At 44.6% G+C, this 22,603-nt stretch overlaps 1 protein-coding gene across 1 annotated transcript; it reads left to right on the top strand.

Moving 5' to 3' along the window:
- The first annotated feature begins 2,807 nt into the window (after positions 1-2,807).
- Positions 2,808-21,304, top strand: LOC131443911 (A disintegrin and metalloproteinase with thrombospondin motifs 5). The gene is made up of 8 exons (XM_058613995.1): positions 2,808-4,253; positions 11,493-11,625; positions 12,548-12,715; positions 13,704-13,987; positions 15,133-15,316; positions 16,271-16,446; positions 16,529-16,704; positions 17,497-21,304. The coding sequence occupies exons 1-8, from the start codon at positions 3,198-3,200 to the stop codon at positions 18,224-18,226; spliced, it is 2,907 nt and encodes a 968-aa protein (XP_058469978.1). The 5' UTR covers positions 2,808-3,197; the 3' UTR covers positions 18,227-21,304.
- Positions 21,305-22,603: the final 1,299 nt, after the last annotated feature.

A 22,603-nucleotide genomic window follows, 5' to 3' on the forward strand; every position in this document is an offset into this window, starting at 1 on the left:
TTGAGGACAAAGACGTGTTCTTTTTCGTCGATTCAGGGGCACAAACATGTGAAAACAATGGTCAGTTAGTTGTTTGTGGACAAAATGTGAAAACCACAATCATCTGTATTTGTTTGTGAGGACAAGAACATGTGGAAACTGAAGACTGAAGGTTCACACTGTCCTCATCAAACGTTGTCTTTATCGGCGTCTTTTCTTCTTTTTTGTTAAACCGCAGGTGAAACACTTGACAGTTTGGTGTGAAGGAGGACAGGAGGAGACAGAGAGGAGATGGTTTAGTTGGAGGCAGCAGGACGTGAGGACAGGCTGTGAGAATGCAGTGTGTTGCATAACAGCTGGACGATTTGGACATAAAGTTCAGCTGGATGTTGGACCTCACTCTGCAGGCGTCACCACATCCAAGTTTGTGGGTGTGTTTGTGTTCTTTTCATGGCAGCAACAAAGTCGTCAGGTGACCGGACCCCCAAACTATTCATGACTAATTCATCGTCATTCATCACAATTTATTCACATTTTCTAAAAACTAGGGAAGAAAGTGTTGAAGTCATGTGAAGATAAATAACTGACATTAGAAAAACACAAAAAAATGTTCCACTAATGTTTCAAAACATTACTTATGCAACAAAAAAGTGTTTTAAAGTCTCACAGTTACAAAAAAATGACTTGGATGATCAAAAATATTTGCAAAATGTAAATATGACAAGAAATATGTTGCTTACATTGCAAAAAAAACATGATAAATGTTAAATTTGATTCTTTTTCAAAATATTTTATAATGTTACTAGAGCAAAAAATTATATTTTTAACCAAAAAAGCCAAAAAGAATGAATATGTGATGAATATCAAAATGTTATAATGTAACAAAAACATTTCAGTCATATTCTCAAAAAAACATACTTGCATTGCCAAAAATGTTTCAAAATGTTATAAGTTTACAAAAATATGTTTGTAATGTTCCTGAAAAAACACTGTACATTACCAAAAATGTTGCAAAATGCAATAGTTTCACAAAAATTTCTCACCGTTGTTACAAGAATTTATTAGACGTCAAAATGTTATAAAAACTTGCTGCTACTGTTAAACAATGTACTTATGTTGCAAAAAAGTTCCAAAATCTTCTAATGTTTCAAAAACATGTTGCCAATGTTCCAAAAAACATAATTAAAATTAAATTAAATAATTTAATCAAAACATAATACAAAAAAAATGTTACAATGCTATAATTTTAGAAAAAATGTCTAAATGTTACAAAATAATGATTAGATGTCAAAATGTGTCAGTGATGTCACAACACTTGCTGCTACTGTAAAAATAATTGTTGCCAAAAAACACTTTAAAGTTTCATTATTATTATTATCATGAGGTCCTGGGACGACTGGATAGGTGCAGCTCCCCCTTGTGGCACTTTGAAATAAATCACTAGGACTGTACGTTGGTCATGTGAAATGTCGATGATGGTTGAGGTTTAAAAAGATACAAAAGTAGGTCAATATTTATGATACAGTTTGAATCTCAGCAGCAGCAGCACACACTGTCCTCTCTCTCTCTCTCTCTCTCTCTCTCTCTCTCTGTTTTTTTGTTGTGTTTTTTTTGGTCTGTCATGCGCCCACTCTCTCTCTCTCTCTCTCTGGCTGTGACACACTACCCACTCTGCTCAGTCACGTAGAAAAGAAGAGCTTTGGATTAACGAGAGAGAGACAGAGAGAGCGTGGACACAACATTTGACGCATTAAAGCTGAAACGTAATATCTGCTCTCAGGTTCTTGTGTTGGAGAGAGAGAGGCCTCCCTCACACACACACACACACACACAGTGAAACCCCCTTGGTGGTGTGCAAAGGTAATACCAACGAGGTGACTCAGCGAATGAGCAGTGTTTTTGGAACTTTTAAGACGTCTAACAAAAGCCACTCCACTTGGCTCCCACTTTGTTTGTGTGTGTGTGTGTGTGAGCAGTGACATCAGCTCAGGTATGCACTGCTAAAGTATGACATCCCATTGGCACCACACGCACGGAAAGGTGCAATAAATAGCCACGACGAACCCAAACACCTGCACACATGCACATTTCCTCCATCTCCTCCTGCTACCACAAACTTACATATCGTTCAGTTCTTAGCCACTTAACTAAAGACTTAGGTCATGTGATATGTTAAGACTTACGTTTTTGCCGTGTCATGTTATCATTACACGGCCTTTTCTCGCTGGAAAAGTGAGTTTGGGAGCGGCTCACTCTCCTGCACCAAAGTGCATTGAGGAAATCAGTGTTTTTAGCTCAAAGGGACACAGGTGATTCTGGTCCACTGCTGCCTCGTGTGGGCAGTGTGTGTCACTGAGGGGAATGTGGACAATGTATTTTATAACATGTTTGAAGTTAGTGATGGACTCGGCAGTTATATCGCTGACTTTCTCTATGGAGTTTGGTGTGGGAGACAAACTTCAGGTTCCAGTTGGGAAAAGTGACAAATGTGTTGTTTAAAATGTTGTCGACCTTTGAGTCATCTATAGAACTCTCCCTTTAAATGTCTCACAGTGGCAACAGTGAACGGAGTTCTTATTCTGGACTGCACATAAATTATCCACAAGACTTTTTAGCCCTTCAATTATTAAAGGAGTCAAAGTGGAGAAAGTGTAAAAATACGAGCGGCTGCTGCAGCTGAGTTTCCCTGATGATAGAAATATGTTTGATGACATAAGAGCGTGAGGAAGTTTGTTTTTATTCAGAGTTTTGTGGCAGCATTGTTCACCTCCTCTCTTCTCTTCTCCTTAAGCACTTGACTTTACTGTGATTTGAGGAAGAGAGGAGAGGAGAGGAGGAGGAGGAGGAGGAGGAGGAGGAGTGGTGATAGAGTGCAAAGGGGGCAGGACTTTTTCTCTCCGGGTCCTATTAAGAGCAAACTTTGTGTTTTTGTTCTCCAAGTTCAGCTCAGTGCTCTGCAGCCCTCACACTCTTCCTCTCCGTGGCTCTTTCTCTTTCTTTCTTTCTTTCCATCTTTTTTTTATGTGTGTTTTATTTCGATTTTTTTCCTCCATGGTTTTGTTTCCTCGCCTCTTGGTTTCCTCTGTGTGCGTGTGCACAGGAGCTTTGGACGCCGGGAGGATGCGCTTTTTGCCGGAGCAGACGCAGAGAGTTGCGCGTTGTGCCGGCGCGGGCTTGTTTTAGAGGAATCCTACATGTGCTTGTGTCTGGAGTGAACAATGTTGCGGCTCCTCGCTTCTCTGCTTCTGCTGCTGTGCGCCGCGGAGTTGGAGCTGTGCGCGGGGCTCCCCACTTTCCAGGCTTTCTATCTTCCACCTGCGAACGACTCCGTGCTCACACCTGCGCGGAGGACGGATGGAGTGGTGCGGACCATTGATCGGATTTACCACGGAGGAGGGAAGGTGGGCTACCTGCTCTACCTGAACGGGAGCCGGTTCCAGTTGGACATGGAGCGGGATGAGTCGGTGCTGTCGCATCACTTCAGTCCTCAGTATGTGCTCGCTATGATGGGGGGCAGCCCCGCGCCTTTGCAGCGGGAGTGCGCGTACCGCGGCACCGTGGACTCCAACCCGGAGTCTCTGGCCGTGTTCAACCTCTGCGGCGGCGGACTCGAGGGCTTCTTCGCCGTCAACCACGCGCGCTACACCATCACGCCGATCGTCAGGGCGAAGGGACACGAGCACGACGTGCGCGCCCTGCAGGACAAGGACGCGGAGAGCGCGCTCCACGTGTTCACGCGTGAAAGCTTCACTTTCGAGGCGATGCGCGAAGGGCGCGAGAGCTGCGGGACGCGCGACGGGCGCAGAGGACGCAGGCACGCGGCGGGGAAGCGGCGGCACAGAGGGCGCGCGAGGAGCAGAGACGCCGGTGACCGCGATGGCGCGCACGGTCGGAGGTCGTGGAGCCGCCTCATCAAACCTGCCGCTCCGGAGCCTGGCGCACGGCGCAGACGCTCGGTCTCCCGCGCCAGGCAGGTCGAGCTGCTCCTGGTGGCCGACGACACCATGACCAAGAAATACGGCAAAGACCTGAACCACTACCTGCTCACGCTGGCCTCCATCGCCTCCAAGCTGTACGGACACGCCAGCATCGAGAACCCCATCCGGCTCTCGGTGGTGAAAGTGACCGTGCTGGGGGAGAAGGAGAAGGGTCTGGAGGTGACCAAGAACGCGGCGGCGACGCTCAAGAGCTTCTGCAAGTGGCAGAACCAGCAGAACCCGCTGGACGACGACCACCAGCACCACCACGACGCCGCCATCCTCTTCACCAGGCAGGTAAACAAACAAAAACAAACCTCCCTCACATCCAAACATCCACCTGTGCGCACTGCAGTTGTGATGGTGCCAGTGTCAGCTGCTCTGTGCAGTTGAATCCACACAAACACAGTGAACACATGAATTCTGTCAGACTGAACCCTGTGAGGATGGATCAGAGGTGAACAACCTGTCTCTCCTTCCCTCCTCCTCTTCCTCCTTCTCTCCCTTCTTGTTTCTGTTGAACCTCGCGTCTGTGGCTCAGCCACAAAGACTCGACTTCCTGCGCGTGCTGTTTTCCTGGGCAGCCTCTGTCTCCGCTCTCTCTCCTCCCTCCCAGTCCCATGACGACCCGAAGCCTGTGTGATCTGAGGCACGCATGTGCGGCCGCGCACGCGCATTCTTTCCAGTGCGCGGAGGCTTAAAATCAGCTGCTGGCTGCAGTGCAGAAATGTCCTTAAAGGGATAGTTCAGGTTTTTGCTCTCAGTGAAAAACAGACTGCAGACGCTCACTCTCCTGCACCAAAGGCCACAGAGGAAATCAGTGATTTAAGCTGCTGGTCTGCTGCTGCCACCTGTGGTCACTTTGTGTCACTGAGGTGAATCTGAGGTGATCTGAAGTTTTTTAAACACTAAAGTCACAAAATAACACATTAGAACTCACTGATGGAGGCAGAAGTGCATCATCTGGGCTTTGGTGCGGGAGAGTGAGTGGGAGTTCAAAAGTGACACACATTCAGTTTCCAGTCAAAACAGAAGAGATGAAGCGGTGCACATACTGTTAAGCTCTCAAAGACTCGGGCAGGTGTAGATTTTCAGAGATGACTTTTCCCTTTAAAACTCCCCTGACGTCGTGGTGAAGTCGGGACGTGGGCCCAGCAGTTGTAAGTCTACCCTGTTTCTCTCCAGTCTGCACATTCTTCCCAGTGACTTGACCAGCGTCTGTCAGCTGTCAGAAAAACAAACACATCCACCCAGTGAGAAGCCGCTCGTTCACCGAGACCACACTCGTTTAACGCCGACCTCTTTCTCTCCCCTTCTTCTTCCTCCTCTTCCATCCCTCCCTCCTCCTTCCTTCCCTCCCTCCCTGGTCCACGCATTCTTCACCTCTCTGGGTGGGGCTTGGGGATTGCGGTGTGTTCCAGTCATGCGAGGTCTTGTCACGTCTCGGGCAGGAGAGAGTAAACAGCGGGGGGAATTACCTGGGATTATCTGGCACAGGTGCCGCATACCTGAGGTTGGCACGCTGGTGAAGTGGCACAGTTTCAACTCGTGGCTCGTCACTCACACTCACTCACACACACACACACACACACAGGGTGGAGGGGGGGAGTCATGAGTGGTGTTTGGCACAGAGGCCGTTACTCAGATGCAAAGTGGGCACGACACCGTAATGGAACGTGACAGGCAGAGTTGTGCGGATGTTTACGATATTAAGACGATGACAATACGTGGTTTTATAGCAATTAAACTAAATATATCACACATGCACTGTGCCGCTCAACCAACATACAGTCCTAATGCTTTATTTTAAAGTGCCACAAGGGGGAGCCTGTCCTGTTTTTCACCTTTTTCACAATAAAAAAAAACAATTTTTTTGTCCAAAAAATCTAATTTAAAGTGATTTTATTGTGTTTTAAATGCACATGAACAGATTTTTTACAATAATATTGTGAATTGTCAGTGAAATAGTGATCTAACACTTTCATATTGGCCCGTGCCATTTAGCAATATGTTCAGTAATGAAAGTTATGTGAGGTTTTTTTGTAACATTACAAAATTGTTTGGTCGTAATCAACTATTTTTGACATGTAAGTGACATTTAATGTGAACTTTTCTAACACTGCAGCAATTTCTGGCAATGTGACACATTTTTCTGTACATTTGTAACGTTTTACAACATTTTGTAAGTTTTTTTGGTTTTTTTTTACAAATTTTCGGAAGATTTGGAGCATTTTGACAACATTAACATGCATTTATCTGTTTCCGGTTGTCTTTATACAGACACTGAGCTCCGCCGGTTTCTGTCTCTGTGTCTAAAAAAAGCATATTTATGTCCTCTCTAACAGCAACAGTGTTGTAAAAACTCCTCGCACCCTGGAGCCATAATGTGTCATATGAGCCACTAAATATCCTCATCACAGTGAATCCGTCAGCGGCCTGTTGCATGATTCATGAAACCTGTCTCTCCTCCTTCATTCACACTCTTCTCTTCTCTCTCTCTCTCTCTCTCTCTCTCTGGAGGTCGTAGTGCAGATTTAAACTGTCACCAGAGTGTGTGTGTGTGAGCATGACCTCTGACCTTTGTAATCGGAGAAACACTGCACCTTATCTGTTTCTTGACAAACAAGCAGCTACTGTACACGTCCTCGAGGTCGCGACCTTCACACTGTAAATCCTCACCTCAACTCTGTCCTCTTTGATAATTGGAGGCTTGTTTGTTGACATTGCAGCGCTGAGGTTTTGTTCACACGATTCTACGATTGTGTGAAAGTGGAATTTAAGGGAAAAAAAACAACACACATTCTGGCAAGAGTCGGTTTTCCTCCCGACGAATGTGTTTCCACTCACGGCGAGAGTCAAGGTGTGTGAGGAGGGGAGAAAGATGTGGAACATGAAGAATTTGTCTCTGGCTTCATTCTTAATGAGAACCACACTTTATTGATTGAGCCAGAAATGTTCCTGATGCAAAGTTAAGGGCAACAAAACACACACACACAAAATAAAAATGTGGACAAAAACAGGAGAGTGGGAATTAAAGTGATAGTTGAGTCTGGTTTGGTCGTCTGAAGTATTGGCGCCGAGACACAGTCTGCTTCACAGATGCTCACTCTCACTGGAGACACAAAGAAAAACACATTTTTAAAGAAGTTCTGAGCTTGATTAAGTCTTTACGTTCATGACTTTATTTTGCCTTTAGTGGAAACTGAAGTTTGTAAACTTTTCACTCTCCTGCACCAAAGTCCATAGAGAAAATCACTGATTTTAACTCTTGGGAACACAGGAGCTGCTGGTCCACCGCTGCCTCGTGTGGTCAGTTTGTGACACTGAGGTGAATCCGAACAAAGGGTTTCAAACCCAGAGTTGATTAAATAACATATTTGACTTGAATTATGGAGGCAGTAGTGGGTCAACAACTGTAAAATCAGCCATTTTCTCTATGGAGTTTGGTGTGGGAGAGCGAGCGGTTTAGTAAAAGACACACACTTCCGTTTCCTTTTGGAAAAGTCTGTGCAACTGCCAAAGAATGTGGCAAACGTTGATCATATTGCCAGAAATGACCCGAATACTTAATGAAAAGCTGCACAGAGTGACCTAAAACCAGGGAGAAAAGCTCTTGGTTTGGCGCGGTAACCTCATATCTTACTGCATTCCGGGGTTTGAAAAAGAACTGAGCGTTATACGCATGACTTGGCACCGCTTTCTCCGGAAAAACCACTTTGGTTTGACCCCGACCGGCTCTGGAGACCGACTTCACTGTGCTGTAGATTCAGTTCACATGTGTAACAGGAGACGCCGTGACTGCTACTCCATTGTACTGTAAGGTCAAAGGTGACCAAAGAGCCGCACGAGGCCTCTCTTTCCTCTTTGTATCCCTTTGCATCTCGGGAGTAAATAACAGTGATTATTGTCGTCTGCTGCACGAGAACTGAAGCTCATTGAAGACCAGGCCACGGAGGGGGTGGGCGGGGGCGAAGGGAAACCCCTCGCTTTGTGGTCGGGTCCAATTACTCAAACCCTGGTGACACCCGGTTCCGCACATAGCAGCACCGGACCATAACAACGGGCACATTTGTGTGCGGGCTCATTAAATGGCATCCATGGTTGTGTCTACGTGTGGTGAGCGGGGGACAGAAGACAATGCTTCACTGTCAGGTTACGCTTCTTTTCCTCTGTTTTTGCTGCAAATATTTGTAGAGACGACGCTCGTGATGTCAGGGATATTTTCAACCCAGGTTCATGTTTGGTCACTCTTCCACTTAAAGGGATAGTTCTGTTTTGAAGGACTCAAAAGCTCACCGGGACACAGCAGCTGCTGGTCCACTGCTGCCTCGCTTCGTCAGTTTGTGACACTGAGGTCAAACGCCAAAGTCACACAACAACATGTTTGACTTCTGCCTCCGTCTGTAAGTTCAATCGACAACTCCTGTGTGCTGTGATGCAAAAATAGCTGATTTTTTCTATGGGCTTTGGTGCAAGGGAGTGAGTGCTTTACAGAGGGTTCAAATCATTGTTTTTCATGTCACAGTGAAAAATCTGTTTTTAACACAAAACACGAAACAATACCGCGATGAGATCGTCATGAGAAATTCCTTATGTACCGACGAATGATGTCGTCCCTCTGCACATGAGAGTGTACATTTCCCAGCCCTCGCCTCCCATCACAGCTACTTTCTCTATTTGTTTTAAATGTTCCTGATATTTCACACATGCTAAACGTCGTCTGGCAGATGTTGACAACGAGCAGACAGCTCTCGGAGCCCACACTCCCCCCGCGAGCCCGGCAGCTGTCGACATGTACGGGGAACTGAGAGTTCAGCGTGACCTGTGACGACACGTGAGCTTCACCTGGATCCGTGGCTCAAAGCTGACGTTGCTGTCACCGTCTGAAGTTTGAGCGAGCGCTGACCTCGAGGTCGCTTCATGTTTCCACTCAACGAAAACAAAGCCAGTTTGACTCAAGTTATTAAATCTCTCCCTCTAACATGTGCAACGCGATCATCACTTACTCATAAATCAGTGTTTCCCTCAGTGTCCAACATTGTTTTTACAGTGTTGTGTCTCCCCGTTGCTGACGTTAAACACGGCGTCCCACAGGGATCACAACTGGGACCGCTTCCATTCTGCGTTTACATGCTACTGCAGGTTCATCAACATCCCTTAAAATACATAAACAGTCACTACAGTTGACTCTAATGTGACAATGAATGTCCAGAAAGGTTAAATGTTGCTTATTATTTTAGTCAAATACTAAAAAAGTGCAAGATTTCCCTCTAAATGTGAAAAAATAGTCTGCGCTAAACAACATTTCGGTGTCATTTTATCGGCCAAACCGCTTCATAGAGTCGAGTTCACAATTATTGATTGTTAATGTAAGAATTATTGATTATTGGTAATGTGGAGACAAAGTGTCCATCACTGGGTCAAAGTTACTCTGCTGTGACTAATGAGACCCTTTGTTTTCATCGCTGAGACTGAACTGTGTGTGTGTGTGTGTGTGTGTGTGTCGGGTTGTTTGTGTAACTTTTGCCTCGGCTTTGATTCCAAGTGCTCTTGTAACACACACACACACACACATTCTCGCACAGCATCCTTACTGAGGACCCTGATCCACTCACCCTAACCTTAAACATCACAACTAAATCCCTAACCCTTACCCTAAACCTTACCTTAACCCAAGTCCCCGAAAAAGCCCTTTAAAGTTATGAAGACCAGAGAAAATATGTTTTTTTGTGTCCTCACAAAGACACACATCCAAGCACACACACACACACACACACAAACAGAGGCTCTGTTCCTATCATCTCATGACCTTCACAATCAGCTCACCACCTGCTCTCGTGTTATTTCTGCCAATATTTCTGTAACTCCTTGTTCTCTCTGCTCTTCTCTTTAATTCCCCCCGGCGCCTCTTTCCCTTTATTCCTCTCCCTCGTTTTACTTTTACTTGGTAAAACAATAAGTAGACGAGTGTCCATGTTGAGCAGGTGATAAGAACGTGAGTCAACACATTTACAAAGAGGTGTGAGAGAGGATTGAGTGTGGGAGAAACAGGGTGAATATGAGGCTAAACACACTGTATATGTTCTCACTGACTGAGGCTTAGTTTTGGAGCGCGTCTGTAAAGAGAAACTTTGGCTCACACCAGTCAGTCACTCAGGCTTTGTGTGCTGCTCATGTATCCAGCAGTCAATTGGCAAAAGTAGACGTGTGTGTGTTTTTATGTGTGTGCGCCGCTTTCTTTTACAGGAAACTGCAGTTTGTAAATCACTCAGTCTCTCACACCAAACCCCAGAGAGAAAATCCACGTTTTTAGCTCACGCGGACACAGCAGCCGCTGGTCCACTGCTGCCTCTTGTGGTCACTTTGTGTCACCGCGTTAAACGCGAACGACGTATTTCAAGCGCCGAATTTTACACAATAACACGTTTGAACATTCCCGATGGAGGACGGCGGTGCATCAGCGACCCCTGCGTGCTGTGACATTAAATCGGTGTTTTTCTCTATGGGGTTTGGTGTGAGACAGTGAGCGCTTTACAAAACAATGCTATTTTTGTGTAACAGCAGACAAATCTGTGTTTGTATTGTATTTTAAAGGACATTTTTCTGTGCATCTGCATGTGTGTGTGTGTGTGTGTGTGTAAGGTGGTCCCACCCAGTCAGTGTGTGTGTGTGTGAGTGTGAGCACAGAACACAGAGCAGTTTGTTCCAAAGTGATCGGCCCAGAACGGATAAACACCCTCCCTAGAGCGCCTCACACACACATGACCCAGCAGGCCTGTCAGCACCACTTAACATGACGATTCATCCTCACCACAGGAGAGTGTGTGTGTGTGTGCGTGCACGTGTGTGTGTGTGTACTTCCCCTTCCTTTTGGACATTCCTGTGCACATGCCTGGATCTTTGTCTACAAACATTTATCATATATGTGTGTGTGTGTGTGTGTGTGTGTGTATCTGGTATTCCTGATGTCGTGGGGACACATTATGGGGACGAAGGCACGTTTTTGAAGTAAGGTTAAGTCATTGCAATGTCCTCTGTAGTCATGGAAACCAGATGTGATGATGTGTTGATTATCAGATTGATCTGCGTGTGTTTCGGCGCCTCCAGGCCTCATCTGCATGGACATGTGTGTGTGTGTGTGTGTGGGAATCAAAACAGAGATCAATGCCGCGCACTCAGGCGCCCGTGTCAGCCACAGGGAGGAAGCGGGCATTCAACGTGCAGGTAGAGAGAAATGGACTCAGTCGCCCCGTGACAGTCATGTGTGGGGTTTAGAGAGGCTGCATTATTGTGTATATGTATGATTGTGTCATTTCTTTGTGGTTAAATACAGATGTGTGACTGAAAAGCTAGGTTTCTTTGCCGTGCAGAAGAGCTGGAGTCGTGACCTTTCCACTCAAAGGACGTGGACGTGTCGCTCATGACACTCTGCATTAACAGAGTTATTGATAGTAGAAACATCAGCAGCGACGACGACGACGCTCCTGGAGAAACGTTTTATTTGAAAACTTTGTCGTTGTCTTTTCTTTTCTCCAGGACCTTTGCGGCCACCACTCGTGCGACACCCTGGGCATGGCCGACGTGGGCACCGTCTGCACACCGGAGAGGAGCTGCGCCGTCATCGAGGACGACGGGCTCCACGCGGCGTTCACCGTGGCGCATGAGATAGGTAGGCGGGGCCACGCACGCTGTGTGTCTGCACTTGGAAAACTGCGAAACGAGGCTAAAATATGAGCAGGATGGAAAAAATATTCACGATAATACACTGAAAAAGTGTATAATACAAAATAAATCACTTTTAATCAGTTTTAAACCACTGCTCATGAGAATATAACGACCCAGTGTGTTATGGTGAGACTGCTTTTCCCAGGGGAACTACGGTAGCCTTTGTAGACACTCTTTCACAATGTCAGTAGAGACGTTTTTAGGTTGCTGTAGAAACAAGGCGGCACAAGATGGCGGCCTAAAGTCCATATAAAAGGATGTTCATTTTAAAGTAAAAACACTCACACAAAAAAAAGAATAATATAAAATATTATCATATTTCATGGTTTTCTGACAGTGGAATTCTGTTGTAGTTAAGCCTCCCACCACTAGTTGGCAGCAGGGTTTCGTCCACTAAGAAAACGGCATCAAGGATCTTTATTTGTCACTCAACATGAAAGGAAGATCAGGAACACGATATGGTCTCCAACAGATTCCTGCTGCTGACGGGTGTTCACGTCACTTTCTTCTCAATGTTAGCGCCTGTACCTTATCCTTGTTTTTAAGAAAGTGTATAAACTCTAAGTCTAAGAATTCAAACTGAAATAGAATCAGAAAAGTCAAAAACTAAACTGTTACATACCAGCGGTGATTAGGACCAGCCAGGACCTGCATCAGTGTCAGCTCATCTCTCCCCGATCAACATCACGCGAGCGGTGTCTGGTGTCGTTCACCTGATACCACAGCGCAGGCTGTGTTTTCATTTCTCATTCCTGCAGCGTGTGCAAACCTGAGAGTCCCGTCTCTCTCTCACACACCTGTGTCTGTCTCTCTCTCACACACCTGTGTCTGTCTCTCTCTCTCTCTCTCTCTCTGTGTCTCTGCAGGACACCTGCTCGGTTTGTCCCACGACGACTCCAAGTTCTGCGAGGAGCGCTTCGGCGTCAACAGCGACAAGCGCCTCATGTCGTCCATCCTCACGTCCATCGACGCCTCCAAACCCTGGAGCCGCTGCACCTCGGCGACCATCACCGACTTCTTTGACGACGGCAACGGTGCGTGTGCGTGTGGGGGACACACAATCTATCTCTGTTGTCGTGGCGATAAGATAAGCCCGCCTCTAGAACCCGTTTGTGATTGGTTCTCATTTTAGGAGATTCTGTAGATCATTGAGACGCCAGGGCAAATATCGATAGAAATATTCCTCCATCCACGTTCCATACTTAGACTTTATGACCTTTGACCTTTGTTCTCTATGTTGTGAATTCAGAGAAATCCTGCACGTTTGACTTTTCACGTCAACGTTTTTGTTTTCTTCAGTCAGACAGATATCGCGATGTGCGACTCTCGCAATAATATGATCACAGAATCGCTGTATCGCGATATCATCGGAATCGTGGTCTGTGTATCGCGTATCGTGTCTTTATTTTGCCCCAATAACAGCCAATAGTACAAGAACAAACGCTGCTGCTGCTGATGCTGATGCTGCTGCTGCTGCTGCTGCTGCTGCCACATTGGGTAATAGATGCTCAACTAATAAGGCAGTCATTAGAGGAAAGATCACTTTAATGCTATAATGGATATTGCACTGTGGTTTATTATAACACAGATGTGTTTTTGCTGTTTTGTGTGTGCGCGGTCATCGGCTGATTAATCGTCTTCTTCATGGGTCAAATTATCGTTATTATGCTATTTAGTGGTCCGCGTCTAATAACCGCTCTTTAGAGGGACGAGAGAGCACGGCCGTGCTTGTTGTGGTCTCGCAAACATCTGTCGTGGTGTTAATAGTGCCGACGTGTCCCAGCACTTTTCTTTCTCTCTCCCACAGACCAAGACAAAAGCCGTATAATCTCTAATTTACAATCCCATTAACTTCTAAAAAGAGAGAGCAGCTGCGGCGCAGTCAGAGACCAATCACTGGCAGGAAATCTGTGTTTGCGTGACGTTTTGTTCAGGACGGCCGTAAAAGCATTAACGTTGACATGTTTGCAGAGTTCTGGCCGCTCTCACTGAGACTTAAGTCGTCTGTCTTCTCTCCCGCAGCCGAGTGTCTCCTCGACTCTCCTCGCCAGCCGCTCCTCGGCCCCGAGGAGTTGCCGGGGCAGAGCTACGACGCCGTGCGCCAGTGCCGCCTCGCCTTCGGCCCCGAGTACACGGTGTGCCCGGGCATGGACGTGTGCTCGCGCCTGTGGTGCGCCGTCATTCGCCAGGGACAGATGGTGTGTCTGACGAAGAAGCTGCCGGCTGTGGAGGGGACGCCCTGTGGGAAGGGACGCATCTGCCTGCAGGGGAAGTGTGTGGACAAGACACGCAAGAGACACTACTCGGTAAGAGTCGGAGACAAAGACAATAAAGGTCTACAATGTCTTAAGAAAATAGTTTCCATGTTTTGTCACTCTGAAGTTTGCAAACCGCTCACTCTCCCGCACCAAACTCCATTGAAAAAATCATCGTTTTTAGTTTGTAGTTGTTCACGTTGAACCAGGAGCTGCTGGTCTGCTGCTGCTGCCCCGTGTGGCGAGTTTGTGTCACTGAGAAAAAACCCAAACAAAGGATTTCAAGCGCCAAAATAACAAAATAACAAAATAACACCTCTGAAGTTACCGATGAAAGGCAGCAGTGGATCCACAGCTCGTGTGTGCTGCGATGTCAAAATCACTGATTTTCTCTGTGGGGTTTGGTGCAGAAGAAGAAGCGCTTTACAAAGTGACACTAACTTGTGTTTCCAGTCAGAAAATGATGGTAAAACAGCAGCAAACATATTATTAACCTCTCATAGACTGAAGCACGTCGACTTTTTACCATATATGTGTTTAACGGCACATTATTGTACCGTTATAGTATGTGGTCCATTTATTATTTATGCCCCTGTTGATCTGTGAGAGTTGTTCTCTTGGCCGAACTCTTGACACTGTGTGCGTGTGTGTGTGTGTGTGTGTGTGCGAGTGTGTGTGTGTGTTAAAGGAGGGAAAATGTCTGTTGTTTATTGGTCACATGAGTTATGATGACTGATTCTTGGATCCGGCTCCAAACCTCTGACATGCTTTGTTTTCTCTGACGCCGACGACGACCACCGTCAAACCCCCTCATTTCAACACAACTTTATTGTTTTGCAGTTGCAGCGCGATCGCACATGAAGTCGCTTTCATGTGGAAGTCACAAACCAGAGTAGGCGCCGTGAAAAAACACAAGTCAGCCGTGGAGTTTAGTGCCGAGTCAGGATTATAAAATCAGCTTTTCTTGTAATGATGTCACTCAGCTGAACACAGTGTTATTACCACATGACGACGTTTGCCTCGTTTGAATCATCGCATATTTGATCTTAATCACAAATCTCTCTCCCGCGCTGCGATAAGTGTCTTCGCCTGCAGCCAATTTAACTTCAAAGAAATCTGATAAGCTGTAATAATTGCTTCCTCTTCCCTTTCCTCCTGATTTGTCCTCCTCGTCCTCCTCGTCCTCCTCGTCCCAGGTGTCCAACCACGGCAGCTGGAGTTCCTGGGGTCCGTGGGGTTCGTGCTCCAGGACGTGCGGAGGCGGCGTTCAGTTGGCCCAGCGTCTGTGCAACAACCCGCCGCCACGCAACAACGGACGCTACTGCACCGGGAAGAGAGCCATCTATCGCTCGTGCGGCGGCGCGCCCTGTCCACCGTCCAGTGAGTGTGCTTTTTATACAACCTTTTTAACAAGTTTATTTGTTTTTCAGCTTCTTTAATGTAATTATTTTCTGGTTTCTTTGCTCCATTGAAGAAATAAAATCACTAAAACTGAAGAAAAGATTTTTACAGCATTACTGTTTTAAAAAAATCTGAAATGGAAGCACAACAGATTAAAAATGTCTCCTGAAATATCACATAAATGTTTTTATTCTGACTGGAGGTGGAAGAGTTGACAGTAAATGTGAATCACGACAGTGAAAACTCTTCTTCTGTTGTGACCCAGACTTTAGATTAAGCTTATTTTTATGAATGAACTCACAGTATTTGTTTACTAGCAGTCGATGGGAAAAATAAAACGCACATAAATCTGTGTTTTCTTTCCCAAAATGTATGAAAATTCAGTTCAAATTCACAATATCTTCAATATCAGTGGAAACCAGTTAACATATCTAAATGACCCCAACACAGAAGTTGGTATAGGCTTATTTTACATCCTATGAAACCTGTGAGTAATCCCAGAATATCAGTTATACGAGAGAAAAAGAAAGATTGGATTTATTTCAGGAACAGAAAACTTGAACACTAATTATTCACATTGGTTTTCACTCTGTTTGTGAAGATTTAAACAAGTTTTCAGCTTCTGAAATCTCAATATTTTCTGTCTTTTTTGCACCAGACAAAAAAATAAATCACCAAAACTGAATCATTTTGGTTTGTGGACAAAAATTAGACATTTAAGATTTTTTTTTTTACATTTTCTAACAAATATTTGAATCAAAAACCTTGAAGAAATAATCCACAGATGAATTGATTTTGAAATAATTGTTACACAACCCTCTACAGTTGTACGTTCTTTCACTTAACTTACTTTCCAGTGTCTGTCTGATTTATAGTCTCTGTAATCTTGTAATCTTCATTTCTGACGTGACTCACTGGAACTGTTTCCTCCAGATAAGACGTTCCGTCAGGAGCAGTGCGAGGTGCGTAACGGCCCTCAGACTGACCCCAAAGGCGTGAAGACCTTCGTGGAGTGGGTTCCCAAATACGCCGGAGTTCTCCCCAAAGACGTCTGCAAGCTGACGTGCAGAGCCAAAGGAACGGGATACTACGTGGTTTTCTCTCAGAGGGTGAGTTTTTAAAAAAAAACGAGATTTTAAAAACGTAAAACGAGTCGTTCAGTGTGAAGAGAAAAGAAAACTCTGTGTTCAGGTGGTGGACGGCACCGAGTGTCGGCCTCACAGCAGCTCGGTGTGCGTGAAGGGCAAGTGTGTGCGCACGGGCTGCGACGGCATCATCGGCTCCAAGCTGCAGTTCGACAAGTGCGGCATCTGTGGAGGGGACAGCGCGGGGTGTGTGCGGGTGGCCGGCAACTTTACCAAGAAGAGGTAAGAACACGATGAGCTTGTGTGCGTTTAGATCGTAGCATGCGAGGACGGGCGGCTCCTTAACTCACGGTTACAACGTTGTCTTTTAGAAGTAGTTTTAGTCCAGGTCTTAGTCTGAAGAGAGACGTTTTTGTCCTCTCCATCCAAATAAAATTAAACTGGAGCCACAAAAATAACAAAACATTTATTTTATCATTAAAAAAAACAACCGTGTTGACGACTTGATGACTTTGTCGCTTTATTTAGTTAATCTAATGTTTAGATTAACATTAGTGTTTGTAATGATCTTACCTTTTAAGACTCGGGACACAATCATCAATCGACTGATTTAAAGAGAGACTGAAGTTAAAGATGCAAAATAACCATCGTAACATCAACAATGAGGGCTAAGATAATGATGTTCACACACACACACACACGGGTGACACAGGGATTAGGAGAATGGGTTTTATAGCAGCTTCATTTGCGTTGAAGACGCTGTAGTGATGTGTGAAGGACAATGACGTCGTTCTTCTGAACACTAAAACAGAAACTGTGTGAAACAGAGAAGAAAACGTCTTTTTGTTTGTTTGTTCTGAAATAACTGAATAAAATCAAGTTCATAAAGCAGCTTTTTTTGTATTCACGTGATTCACAATTTACATTTTGAACAGGACTTAAAAACAGTTTTTAACGTGATTAATCCAGATTAACTGAAGAAAAGACTGTTGTTTGTGTGCGTGCGTCAAAGCCCTGACAGTGAAGAGAATGCAGGAGTTGTATGTGCTGACGATTCCTCCCCTGATAAAACAGTAAGGGCTACACTGACGTGGTGAAGATCCCCGCTGGCTCCACCCACATCAAGGTGCGTCAACACAAGGCCAAGGACCAGACTCGCTACTCCGCCTACCTGGCCCTGCGGCGGCCCAGCGGCGTCTACCTCCTCAACGGCAAGTTCATGATCTCCACCTCCGAGACGATCATCCCGCTCAACGGCTCCGTGCTCAACTACAGTGGGTGGAGCCAGAGGGACGAGTGGCTCCACAGCATGGGTCCCGCCGCTCTCCAGGAGAGCCTGGTGGTGCAGATCCTCGCCACGGACGTCAAAAAGCCCCTGGACGTCCGTTACAGCTTCTTCATGCCGCGGCGGACGTCACCGCAGCTGCCGCCGGCTCCGCTAAAGACGACGCCGGTCTCAACCACCACAAGTACCACCACAAGAACCTCCCCGACCACCACCACCACCACCACCACCACCAGCAGCACCAGCACCAGAACCACCACCAGTACCACAACTACAACCTCCTCTACTCCTCCTGCCGTGGACCCAGGACCAACCACAGCACCAGGTCCTCCAAAGTCAACGCCAGCCCCAGGGCCCCAGTGGGTAACGGGTCCCTGGATGACCTGCTCCAGGACTTGTGACACTGGCTGGCAGAGTCGAACAGTTCAGTGTAAGGACCGGGACGGCAAACTGGCCAAGGGATGTGTGCTGGCCGCTCGGCCTTCTGCCTTCAAACACTGTCTGGTGAGGAAATGCTGAGGAGGCAGGAAATCTGATAAAAAAAAACCTTCTGATAAAGGTCTCAAGTGCTGGATGTTAGGACCAAATGAATGGACCCATGACTTAAAGACACGGACTGTGAATGTTGACTCCTCTGGAGACACGTTTGGCATGGATGTACCTGACTGTTGTCATGGAATCACAGCGACCACATGGAGCACGTGTGTGTAAGCGCGTGACGTCCTGGCGTCGCCAAGAACTGGAGTTGCATGTCACTCCCACGTAGACAATAAGTGATTGTCTTTACAACGTCCTCCAGCGCTCTGGAGACTCTGTGTGTAACAGCATGCATGTTTGTGTGTCTTTGTTTAAAAGCTAATCACTGCGGGTATTCACAAGTCGTTTGTCATGGGCGTGTGCGAGACAAGCACCGCCCCCTGCCGTCATTCCCCGTTCCTCTGATTGTTTTTGTTGTTTTTGGCGACATTAGTGTTGAAGATTTGAAATCACTGGATGGTGGGTCTCCTTCGTAGCATCTTAAACTGTCTCTAACGTCAGGATTCCTCCCCGATATCCGTCCTGTAAAGATTCCTCTGAGCTACTCTGTGACCGAAGTGTCCAAGGTATCGGGGAAAGTTTGTCCATTCTTTCGTACTTGTCTCACCTGTCCTGCTGAAAATTCGGGAAGCAGCAACACCACAAAGGCTAGCAGTGGTCTTTATGACATGTCGACTTTTGGGGCTAGATAAGACGCAACGACCGACCAACCAAAGTGCGACCAATCAAACGAGTGTATAAATATATTACTTCCTCACTAACCCTCTCTGTGTGGTCAAATGTCCTCCGTTTCTGAGACAACATCTGCACGCTGGAAGAAATTCCAAAAAACAACAGTTACCATTTTTGACTCTGCGTCGCGCAATTGTGACGCTCAAGTTCAAATACTACTCGCGTCTCTGCCTCGACTTTGTGTGTAAAAAATCATCAGAAACCCAAACGTTAATGCTAAATATGACAATAACATTGTACGTATATCTTCTGTCTTTGTGTCCTTGACAAGTTCCTTCCTGCTTCCTGTAGCACGATTAACGCACGGTGGCCTCGAGAGGACAAACTTTTCAACTTAAATCAACAGAGGGACAAAGTAACCTTGACACTCCGTAACTTTTACAGAGTACTGAATCAGATTTGGGGCAGCGATGCTTGATGTTGTGTGTTTGTGTGTGTGTTTGTGTGTGTGTGTTTACACACAGTTTGTACCATGAATCAGCTTCGTCTCTCTCTCAGTTCCACTTGTAATCAATCATAATGCTGGTGCTGTGAGGTTTACAGTCTCCATGTTTTTTGGGGTTTTGTTGTTGTTGTTGTTTGTTTGTCTGTTTATCTGTGTAGCAAACAATGCTAATATGACAATGTGTGCCCTGGATACTAGCAACGACAGCAAAGAAAGACAAAGACAGTCATGACTGTCCTTCTGCAATTCAATCTCCTCTTTTTTTTTATTCATATATTCTGTATTTGCGTGTTTTTATTTTAGCCTGTTGCTAACCCTGGTGGGTGGAGTTTGCCAGAATACAATGTTTCTTATTGTGACTTTTGGTGTTTAAGAGTCAGGTAGCTCAAAAAAAGTACTGGAAACTGATTGTGTTTGAGGATTTTGGCACCAATACTGTGTCTGTTCAAACCTTAGGCTAATAAGTTAGCTTACCTTAGCATAAAGGCGGAAGCCTGCTTTATCTAAGTCAAATAAACAACACATTGTTCATCTATGTTACTTGTTTAGTCCATCCAAAGAATAAGCAAAGAATTGTCAGCGCTTTGTGTCTTAATGCTAAGCTAAGCTAATGCGGCTCTAGATACACATTGAACAGACACTATATGAGTGAGGTGTCAATTTTATGTGTCTGATTGTCATGAAGAATTCAAAACAGTGCATTTTCATTGTGTCTGTTTAAATCTTAAGCTAAGAAGTTAGCTAAGCTTAGCTTAGCATAAAGGTGGGACTAAACAGCTAGCCTGGCTTAGCTAAAGACAACTAAACACATTGTCCATCCAAAGAATATTAAGCAAAGAATTGTCAGTATTTTGTGTCTTAATGCTAAGCTAATGTGGCTCTAGCTACACATTGAACAGACACTGCTGGGTCTATACGAGTGAGGTGTCAATCATCTCGTGTTATTCTCATTAAGAAATCAGAACAGTGCATTTTCACAAATGTCAAATTGTTTTGTGGAAAACATTTACAAAACGTCAGATTTGTACATTAGCCAGTATGTAGCACAACATTGGGGTTAACAGATTACATTGACATTAGAAATATCCTGATGTATATTGTTGTGTTTACAAATAAACACAACATATACCTGTATCTTTAAAATGGGTCTAACAGAATGAGATATCCTATTTCATTTAGATTGTTTTCTCTAAAAGAACAAAGAATTTATTGTATGTTTTGATGAATTTTGATAATAGGAGAATTTTTATTGCCGATTCTAAAATGCAAATGTATTTAAACACTTACATTTTGTCATCTTTCTCTGATCAGGGTGTTACCAAAGCCCCAGAATCATGACCTCAAGTCGATTCTGTACCTAATAGACCTTTAAAACAAATATATACTTTCCTCTAATTGTGTTACGTCGTCTGGTGCTTGTCGTCTTTTCCTGTGTGGCAAACCTCACCCATCTGGCACCAGAGCAGTGGGACAGAAACCGGGTCAAGATACCACTCACTCACTCACACACACACACATTCACATTTATTTACACAATATAGACATTTTTTTACATGAGTAGATTTTTCATATACACACACACACAAATACAAAACTTTAGTTTTTTTTTGACACATTCACACAACTTACTTTGACTTTTTCCAGTGAAACAGAAACACAGCACTGAACTTGTAATTTATTGTTTGTACAACTGGTATGTGTGAATTAAAAAAGAGCAACAATGAGAGGACTTTTATTTATTATACTAATTTTTGTATCAAATGACTTATTTAACTTTTTGGGACTTCTGTGACTGTGTTGAATCATTCCTTTGTATGAATATAGTGTTTTCTTTTCTAGTCATCCACATGAATATATGTACATAAAATATATATATTTAAATATCTGTGTCTCACTCTGTCTTTTATGTTGCCATGGCATGCACACACATTAATATTTTTGTTATAGCAGCACGTTCTAACGTGGAAGGAATCCTAATCTGCACCTGCTTAATTCTCCATCATCTAAAGAAGATGTTCTCCACGTTATCTCACTGTTAGACACACTTTTCTAACTGGAAAATGAAGTTTGTAAACCACTCACTCGCCCACACCAAACTCATAGCTCATGAGGACACAGCGCTGCTGGTCTGCTCCTGCCTCGTGTGGTCACTTTGTGTCACTGCGATGAATCTGAATGAAGGATTTCAAACCCAGAATTGTACAAAATAACACGTTGTAATTTACTGATGGAGGCAGCCGTGGATCAGAAACCCCTGTGTGCTGTGGTGTTAAAATCATTGATTTTCTCAATGGGGTTTGGTGTGGGAGAGGAAACGGTTTACAAAGTAACTGAAACTTTACTTTCCTGTTTGAGAAGTTTATTTAACAGTGAGATAATATTAAACTGATAATGACAAAGAAAACATGCATTTTAGGTTCAATTATGAGCATATGATAAAATCTAAGAGAAAATAGCAAATAACTTTCATATAGTTTGGATTAATGGACTTTAAAATAATATTATATTTTATTATATGACTATTTTGGCTGTAAAATGTCAACATAATTAAAGGATTAATTCATTAAAAGTTGATAAAATACCTTATTGATCAATGATGATCGATCACTCTCTACACAGTTCATTCCTAAAACAAGGCTGCCCCCTTGTGGTGAGTGGCTCCTGCCGTGCAGAGAACCTGCGATCCAAATATGATACAAAGGCGCCACCTGTCGGCTAAAGTGTGCAGTGTTCCAGTTATCCTTTGGAAATTTCCACAGCACGCGCCTGCCACCTTGTGGAGGAATATGGTATTGCTACTGAGCTCCTTTGGGACTTTTTGTTCTTAAGGTGGACTTCCAAGAATCTGACTCAGCAGTGATGAGTCAGGAGCAGGGAGTCGATGCCAGTAAGTAATAAAACCTTAATTTTTTTATGTCATGGATTAGAAATTACACTTATGTCGCAACTAATTATGCAACAATTATCATTATTGCTCTTGTAATTGTCATATTCGTGCATTATATTCTTATTGTTTTTGTTTTTGTTTGTCATTTCTTATCTTTTTAACTTTGTTTTTGACAGTGACATTTGTATTAAATTAAATTAGACATTTTCTGCGCTGTGACACTTGTTTAAACGAAACTACAGCTGAAACAATTCCTGCCTGTTGCACAGAAGGAAGAGTCCGGGCGGGAGGGTGA

This window comes from Solea solea, chromosome 2, assembly GCF_958295425.1.
Source record: "Solea solea chromosome 2, fSolSol10.1, whole genome shotgun sequence".
In the NCBI taxonomy this organism is placed as follows: Eukaryota; Metazoa; Chordata; class Actinopteri; order Pleuronectiformes; family Soleidae; genus Solea; species Solea solea.

Coding starts and splice junctions, on each gene's coding strand:
- LOC131443911 (XM_058613995.1), top strand. CDS start 3,198: ATGTTGCGGCTCCTCGCTTCTCTGCTTCTGCTGCTGTGCGCCGCGGAG. Junction 12,716..13,703: donor CTTCTTTGACGACGGCAACG/GTGCGTGTGCGT, acceptor TCTCTCCCGCAG/CCGAGTGTCTCCTCGACTCT. Junction 16,705..17,496: donor GGCAACTTTACCAAGAAGAG/GTAAGAACACGA, acceptor CTGATAAAACAG/TAAGGGCTACACTGACGTGG.